Here is an 8,932-nt window from a genome sequence, read left to right as displayed (position 1 = left end):
AGAAAGGAAATTACTGAATATCTAGCTCTGTGCTGGGTGCTTTGCATGTGTTAACCAACCTAATCCTTACAAGGATCCGATAAAAGTCCCTATTAGTATCTCCATTTCACAGTCAAGGAATCTAAAGATCAGAGATGTTAAGAAACCTGCCCTAGGTCCCACAGCCAGCAGCATAGATAAACTATGTCAATCTGATGTCAGTGTCCACGCACTTGTTCACATTCAACTGCAGACTTCTCCAGCCTGACCTTAGGCAGTAGGGTGGTTCAGTGGTAGAATTCTCACTTCCAGGCAGGAGACTAGGGTTCCATTCTCAGCCAATGCACCTCATGCACAGCAACCACCTGTCAGCGGAGGCTTGCGTGTTGCTAGGATACTGAACAGGTATCGGTGGAGCTTCTAGACTAAGGTGGCCATCTACTTCTGAAAACCAGTCAGTGAAAACCCTACGCATCACAACAGTCAGATCTGCAACTCATCACGGGATGGCGCCCGGCCAGGCAGCATTTAGCACCACTGGGCAGAGGGTCGCCCTGAGTCTGGGGCCGACTCATGGCCGCTAACAACCACCTGACACAGAGATTCTCACCTGAGGGCAGGTGGGGTGAGAGGAGTAGGTGGAAACACACGTTTACAGTAACACTCCTACTCCTTCAGTCATACACACTGCAGGGATTCGGGCGGAAGCTCTGGCTGGTGTGGCGTGAGACAGGATTTGAGGTGGGGTGAACCTAGGAGGCAGCCCACAGCTTTAACAGCAAGTGCCATCGGTCCACGTAGCTCATGGAGACAGTGGCTGCCGTTTAGTGGTGATCACCTGCCCACAGCAGGTGCTTTTGCTGGGGGGTGATCCACAGGAGGGGCTCAGTAAATCCCTGTGGGGGAAGAGGATCACCTCTCTAAGTTGTCCTGCTATCTAAGGAGTGGCAGGGGAACGCAAGAGCTTCCAGGGGTGACCACGTTCTGTCCAATGTCACTGTTGAACGTCTCTCATCTTCTGCTCACCTCCTCCCAATGACGACCACAGTGGTACCCCTTGCCGCCTCTCTGGCCCCTGACTCTCTGTCCTCACATATTTGAGGGACTTTCCTGAAATGCAAATTTGACGGGGCAACTCCTCAAGGGCCACCTGAGCGCACAGGCAGAGGTTCAAGACCACCTCGCCCAACCTTCCAGCTGCCCGCTGATCCCAAACCCAGCATGGCGCGCTCCCTGCCTTGTGCTTCTGGCACATACAGCGCCTTCCATCTGGCTGTCTTTTCCTCTCCTGTCCACCTAGCAGATCCCTAAAGATCCTTCCAGACTTAGCTCAGGCTTTCCGCAAGTAGCAACATGATTTCAGGTGGTATCGGTCACAGATGAACTTTTTAAATTTTTACTAGTTAGGTATTTAAGGTGCCCTGGTGGCGCAATCGTTAAACATGCGACTGCTAACTGAAAGGTCAGAGGTTCAAACCCATCCAGGGTCTCCATAATCCACAATCTTCATGCAATCTGCCTGCATAAAGATGACAGCCTTGCAAACCTATAGGGCAGTTCTACTCCGTCACAAGAGGTTGATGAGTCAGAATCGACTTGATGGCACGTAACAACATCAACAGGTACTTTCTTTCATGTGCATTACAATATATGCAACAAAAATATATAAAATATACATAATAAGCTCATCAAATCAATGACTGCCCTGAGAAAAACTTTAAAACTTAAACCACAAATATCCCCTGAAGTCTTCTTAAAACCAAACAATAGTTTAGCTTAATTAGTAAAAAAATGCCTTGAGCATTACGCTCTTTCAAGAGCTATCTATATGGGATCATATTGACAGCAGCAACTCAAAAGATTAGACGGGAAGCTTGGGGGGCAGTGGGTTTATGTTAATGGGGGAAGAACAACTCAGAAAAGGAGGGTGAGAATGGCTGTACAACTCAAAGAATGTAATCAGTGTCACTGAATTATACATGTAGAAATGGTTAAATTAGTGTACGTTTTACTGTGCATACTCTCAACAAAATACAAAAAATTTCAAATGTTAAGTTTAAAAAAAGTCATTTAAGAAAACCAAGGTGAATACTAGCTGGGATGATAAGGTGAATGTGACAAGAAGCTCTGGAAGCAATGCCTGCTTGTAGCTCAGTTCCTCCCTGTCTTTACATGCGGGCCCCGTCCCCCGCCTGCCCGGCTTGCCCCACCCCATGCCTGTCTCAGGCCTCACAGTCCCCTACTCTGGCTCACCTCTGCATCTCCCACACCAACGTGTCAGCAACCTGAAGATGAGGCCTGGGTCCTGGCTACCTGGGTACATGCAGGCCTTGCGCAGGGCCTGGCCCTCTTGGGTGTTCCACACCTGCCTCCTGTTGCTGAGTGACACTTGACACCTGTCTTGCGGGGCCAAGATTCCGTCCCCCTCACATACCTTAAGTTAATTTCCCACTGCACGACAGAGCGGTCATGTCCTCCTGCCGTGAAGGCGTAGCAGCCGTCGTAGGAAAGGGTCATCCCAGCCACCCCATTCGGGTGGCAAATGATAGCAGATGTCTTATGTGGATTGCCATCGACTGGTAAGATCTGGAGTCCGACCTAGAGAGAAAGCTGTAACTGGGGACTCGGAGTCAGATGACTAGGTCCCCCACTGTGCCTGCAGCTTTCCCATATCACTCCCAGATCTGTCTGCAGGAAGGACTTCTGTGTCTGAAACCCTTCCAGTGGGTGAATGCCACATGGGACTTGGCTGGGCCTCTACACATGGAGCCCTGTAGGGTAGTCCCTTAGAGACAACACCACACTCCAGCAAGGAGGGGCCCTTCCATGCTGGTTCAGTAGCTACGCAGGGAGGAAATTTTCCTCCATGTCTTCGTGGTCAGACGTCTAGGGCTTTCCAGAATAATTCTGACATTGTATGACTTCATGCTTTTCAACACAGAAACCGAAAAAAACCAAACCCATTGCTGTCAAGGTGATTCCGACTCACAGGGACCCTACAGGGCAGAGCAGAACTGCCCCATAGGGTTTCTAAGGAGGAGCTGGTGGATTCATACTGCTGACCTTTTGGTTCGCAGCCGAGCGCTTAACCACTGCGCCACCAGGGCTCCTTTCAACGTAGACTATTCATTGAATGTATCACTAAGCACGACTGATTTGTATGTCTTTATATGCTTTTTCCAAGGAGCCCTGGTGGAGTAATGGTTAAGCACTCGGCTACTAAATGAAGGGTTGGTGGTTCAAACCCACTCAGCAGCTCTGAGGGAAAAAGGCCTGGTGATCTGCTCCCAAAAAGATTACAGCCTAGGAAACCCCATGGGACAGTTCTACTCTGTCACGTGGGGTTGCTATGAGTCGAAATCAACTTGATGGCACCAAGCAAAAACAAAATATAATGTTTACATGGAAATAAATCAGAAATAAAAAAATCTTTTGGTGGCCATGTGTCTTCATTTGGAGTGCACAAAATATAGGAATTCTGTGCAGAAAGGTCTCCCAAGAGTCATCTCCACTAATCTATGGCTATCTTCAGCTTCACTATTAACCTGGAGGGAAGTACTCGGACTTGGATATGAAGCCAAGTGTCCTTGAGTCTTATAACACTTGGGACTTGCTGTTCCTCAATAACACTTGGGGTCATCCTATAGAACCAAAAAGCAGAAGTGCTGGGTACCTTGTCTCTGTTAATAAACACCAAGTAGCGTTTCTGGAGTTCACTAGTGGTTTTCACTGGGAGGAGCTGGATCTGTTCAATGGGGGAACCGTAAGTTGGCCCAAGAAGTGTCTTTCTGCATGATAAAAAAGAAGAAAAAACTTTAATTCCACAAATCTGAACAAAGATTTTATGATTTTTTGTTTGTTGTCTCAGTCATCTAGTGCTGCTATAACAGACATACCACAAGTGGCTGGCTTTAACAAAGAGAAATTTATTCTCTCACAGCCTAGGAGGCTACAAGTCTGAATTCAGGGCACCATCTCCAGGGGAAGGATTTCTTTCTCTGTTGCCTCTAGAGGAAGGTACTTGTCATCAATATTCCCCCATCGAGGAGCTTCTCAGTAAAGGGACCCCGAGTCCACAGGACGTGCTATTCTTCTGGCTCTTGTTTCTTGGTGGTATGAGGTCCCTTTGTCTCTCTGCTCACTTTTCTCAAAGGAGATTGACTTAAAACAAAAACCTAATCTTGCAGATTGAGTCCTGTCTCATTAATATAACTTCTGCTAATCCCATCTTAATAACATCATAGAGGTAGGATTTATAACATGTAGGAAAATCACATCAGATGACAAATGGTGGACAATCACACAATATTGGGAATCACAGCCTAGCCAAGTAGACACACATTTTTGGAGGACAAAATTCAATCCATAACAGTCATGACACCCTCAAACATTTCTAATTCTGAACTTCCTGTCTTGTTGCTTTTGGCCGCTGTGCTTGGATGCCGTAAATAAGGGGCAACCGCTCCAAAGAGCAAAAGTTCCTGGGACACTTGATTGTGTGGAATGCTTTCCGCAGTCCTGGTTCTCACTCTGCCCTTGTGAAGGGAACATTCTGCCTCAAGAATGTGTATGTGAACAAGAGGCAAGGAAGAAGCTGCAGGAGGTGATATGCATTGGCAGAATGAATGAAAACACCCCGTTCCCCAATGGTGGGCCAGGAGATTAGCATGGACACCATGCAAGGTTCTGGATGGCTGCCATTACAGGTGTGTGCGTAAAAGACAGACATCTGTCTGTGCATCAAGCTGTAACTGAATCATATTCCCACAAAGGTCAGACTTATTTATTTATTTATTTTTTATTATGCTTTAAGTGAAAGTTTACAATTCAAGTCAGTTTCTCAGACAAAAATTTATACACACATTGTTATGTGACCCTAGTTGCTCTCCCTATACTGTGACAGTACACTCCTCCTTTCTAGCCAGGATTTGCCATGTACATTCAACCAGCTCCTGACCCTCTCTGCCTTCTCATCTTGCCTCTGGACAGGAGCTGCCCATTTAAGTCTCATTTATCTACTCGAGCTAAGAAGCACACCTTCACGAGTGTCATTTTATGTCCCATAGTCCAGTCTAATCTTTGTCTGAAGAGTTGGCCTCAGGAATGGTTTTAGTTTTGGGCTAACAGAGAATCCAGGGACCATGTCTTCCGGGGTCCCTCAAGTCGCAGTCCGACCATTAAGTCTGGTATTTTTACTAGAATTTGAGTTCTGCACCCTACTTTTCTTCTGCTCCATCAGGGACTCTCTGTTGTGTTCCCTGTCAGGGCAGTCATTGGTGGTAGTCGGGCACCATCTAGTTCTTCTGGTCTCAGGCTGATGGAGTTTCTGGTTTATGTGGCCCTTTCTGTCTTGTGGGCTAGTATTTTCCTTGTGTCATTGGTGTTCTTCTTTCTCCTTTGCTCCAGGTGGGTTGGGACCAATTGATGGATTTTAGATGGCTGCTCGCTAGCTTTTAAGACCCCAGACGCCACTCACCAAAGTGGGATGCGGAACATTTTCTTAATAAACTTTGTTATGCCAACTGAAGGTCAGACTTCTTTAGCTCAGATTCTATCACACTCATTAGAAATCTGATCTGGAATTAGTAATCCCAGAGCTGGATTTTCCCTGAAGCTAGTAAAACTACAGTTTCAGCAACTGCCTCCTTTGCCACAAGATGAGAAGAACTGGATGGTGCCTGGCTAGCATTACTGAACATTTTGATCAAGGATTCTATACAAGAATCCTTGATCAAAAGGGTGAAAATGCAGAACAGAATTCCAAATTCTCATGGACTCCAGATTTTCTGGAGCCACGGAGGCTGGATGAAACCCTGAAATTACTGCCCTGAGATAATCTTTGAACTTTAAAGAAAAAGTATTTCCTGAAGTCTTCTTAAAACCAATCAACAGTTTAGCTTAACTAGTAAAGAATGTCTGTCTTAAGCATTGTGTTCTTTTAAGATCTATCTATATGGGACCAAATTGACAACAGCAACTCGAAAGATTAGATAGGAACCTTAGGGGGCAGTGAGTTTATGTTAATGAGGGGGGAACAACTCAGAAAAGGGGGGTAAGAATGGTTGCACAACTTGAAGAATGTAATCAACATCACTGAACTGTATACGCAGAAACTGTTGACTTGATGTATTCCTATTGCATATATTCTCAATAACAAAAAAACTAAAATAATTTATTTAAAAAAAAAAAAAGTTCAATTTCAGGCTGCCTCCCTTGCTTGGTGCCTTCTGAGGCCCTGGCAGGGGTCCTAGGCATTTGTTATTCTTAATTACGTATCCTTTTTCTTCAAGGGGGCCCATAAAATCGAACAAGCTTCAAGCCCGACTAAACCTGATCTGCCCGTGTGAACCCAGCAGCGATTTCTCTTCTTCTACTATGAGCCCCTGGGTGTGTGGATGGGTTTTCTCTCTGCACCCACTGCACCCGGCATGTCTGGCGGGGACGGCAGGCACTGGGTGAGTGTGGAATAAACAAGGAGCAAATTCCACTCAACAAGCATTTCCTGAGCACCTCTTCTGGGCCAGGCATTGTGTCAGGTGCTCGGGAGACAGGAAGGAGTAAGATGTATTTCTGGCCACTGAGGTGTTCACAGTCCAGCAGGGACAGCGGGCCTGGGAACAACATGAGAGAAGAAGGCTAACAACGCAAGCAAACCCAAGGTGCAGAGACCGCCCTGAGGAGGAGTGGTGAACTCCCGGGTGACGGCCGGGCAGAGGCTCTGAATGTGAGTGGGAGACGCGGGGAAGAACACGGGGGTGTAGGGAAGAGCAGCGTGGAAGCAGGAGGTGCAGAGGGATGGGGCATGAAGCACGGCGTTCAAACCTCAGAAACATATGATGTAAGGGCGGTGGGGGGTGGGGCGTGGTGATGAGGTGAGCAGGGGCCAGGTCAGGAAAGTAGGCTTTATCTGCTGGGTTATGGGATGCCCTAGAAGGGTGCGAAGCTGGGATGGTCCATGGTCAGGCTTATATGCACGCAGATTGGGTGAGATGTTAAAAATACTAAAATGACAAAATAGGCAGACAATGCATCAATTAATTATAAATCACCCTTATCTAATCATTCCAGTAGAAAATATTTAAGGACCTTCCCCATATATCACTGAGTGCACAGAGATAGGGTAGAGCTTGGTTAAGAGCAGACTCTGAGCCCTCGGTGCACACTGGTTAAAGCGCTTGCCTGCTAACTGAAAGGTCTGTGGTTTGAACCCACCAGCTGCTCCACAGGAGAAAGATATGGCGGTCTGCTTCCGTAAAGATTCCAGCCTTGGAAATCCTATGGGGCAGTTCTACTTTGTCCTTTAGGGTCACTATGAGTTGGAATTGACTCAACGGCAATGGGGGTCTGACCCTTAAAACTTATGGGAGGTTGTGGAAAAATGGTAGCCCCCTGCATTGCTGGTGGATGTGAAATGGTGCAGTCACCTGGAAAAACAGTCTGGCAGTTCCTCGAATGGTTGACCCAGCAACTTCACTCCTGGGTGTAGACCAAAGAAAAATGAAAACATGCATCCACACAAAAACTTCTACACGAACATTCACAGCAGTGTTATTCATAACAGCCAAAATGTGGAAACAACTCAAATGTCTATCACCTGATGAATAAGGAACAAAATGTGGTCTATCCCTACAATGAATATTATTCAGCCATAAAAAGGAATGAAGTTCTGATTCATGCTACAGCGTAGACGAACCTTGAAAACATCATGCTGAGTGAAAGAAGCCAGACACAAAAGGCCATACAGCGTATGATTCCATTTAGATGAAATGTCCAGAAGATGCAAATCCACAGAGACAGAAAGCAGATTAGTGGTTGCCAGGGGCTGGGGGAGAGGAGGGAAGAATGGGGACTGGCTGCTAATGGGTACGAGGTTTCTTCTGAGGTGATGAGAATGTTCTGGAATTAGATAATGGTGATGGCTACACAACTCTGAACACACTAAAAACTACTGATTTTTACACTTTAAAAGGGAGAATTTTATATGTAAAGTATATCTCAGTTTTTTTAAATAATGATTTTTTTAAAACTCGACAAGTTGACAAGTTACTTAATCTCTCTGTGCCTCAGCTTCCTTATCTGTAAAATAGAGACAATGACAGCACTTACCCCTTAAGACTGTGATGAGCTTTTAAATGAGCTAATATATACAAAGCACCAAGAACAGTTTCTAGAACACTAGGGGCTATCTAACTGTTACCAGCTACATTAGTATATTACTAAATGTACCTAACAATTTTATAGAACTAGTATCTTTTTCTTCTGATTGCAAAAGTATTAAATTTTCCATTGTGTTCTTTTAAGATCTATCTATATGGGATCAAACTTACAACAGCAATTCAGAAGATCAGGTAGGAAACTTACGGGGCAGTGAGTTCATGTTAATGGGGGAGAAAAAACTCAGAAAAGGAGGGTGAGAATGGTTGCACGACTTGAAGAATGTAATCAGTGTCACTGAATTGTACACGCAGAAATTGTTGAATTGGCGTATGTTCTGCTGTGTATATTCTCAACAACAAAAATAAAATTTAAAAAGTATTAAATATTCAGTTTTCAAACATGTAGACACACATAAAGTAGAAAATCTACTTATAAGTCCACATGGCTGTGCTCCTTACCCCAAGATAATCATGGATAATGGTTTGGTATAGTTGAGAATTTCTTTTATGTGTTTTCGTAACCTATATTCTAACCTATATCATTATAGGAAGTCCTGGTGGCGCAGTGGATAAATGCTCAAGCTGCCAACCAAGAGATCAGTCGTTGGAATTCACCAGCCACTCCCTGGGAACCCTATGGGGCAGTTCTACTCTGTCCTATAGGGTCATTATGAGTTGGAATCAACTCGACTGCAATGGGTTTGGTTTTTTGGTATATCATTATAATTTTTACATGAAAATGGAATCCTACCATTCATTCTTACTTGGCAACTTGCTTGATCCTGTATTATGTCTTC

At 45.2% G+C, this 8,932-nt stretch overlaps 1 protein-coding gene across 1 annotated transcript in view; it reads right to left on the bottom strand.

Annotated features, from left to right (window-relative positions):
* The window catches only part of CFAP251 (cilia and flagella associated protein 251), a 108,204-nt gene that overhangs the window by 28,369 nt on the left and 70,903 nt on the right, over nt 1-8,932 (bottom strand). The window contains exons 13-14 of the mRNA XM_023739297.1: nt 3,653-3,847; nt 2,293-2,577 (exon numbers count right to left, since the gene is read on the bottom strand). Of these exons, the coding sequence (XP_023595065.1) occupies nt 2,293-2,577; nt 3,653-3,847 (480 nt within the window). The remainder of the gene's footprint in view (nt 1-2,292; nt 2,578-3,652; nt 3,848-8,932) is intronic.

The sequence above is a fragment of the Trichechus manatus genome, unplaced genomic scaffold, assembly GCF_000243295.1.
Source record: "Trichechus manatus latirostris isolate Lorelei unplaced genomic scaffold, TriManLat1.0 scaffold00131, whole genome shotgun sequence".
In the NCBI taxonomy this organism is placed as follows: Eukaryota; Metazoa; Chordata; class Mammalia; order Sirenia; family Trichechidae; genus Trichechus; species Trichechus manatus.
This window is presented reverse-complemented; position numbering and strand designations above follow the sequence as displayed.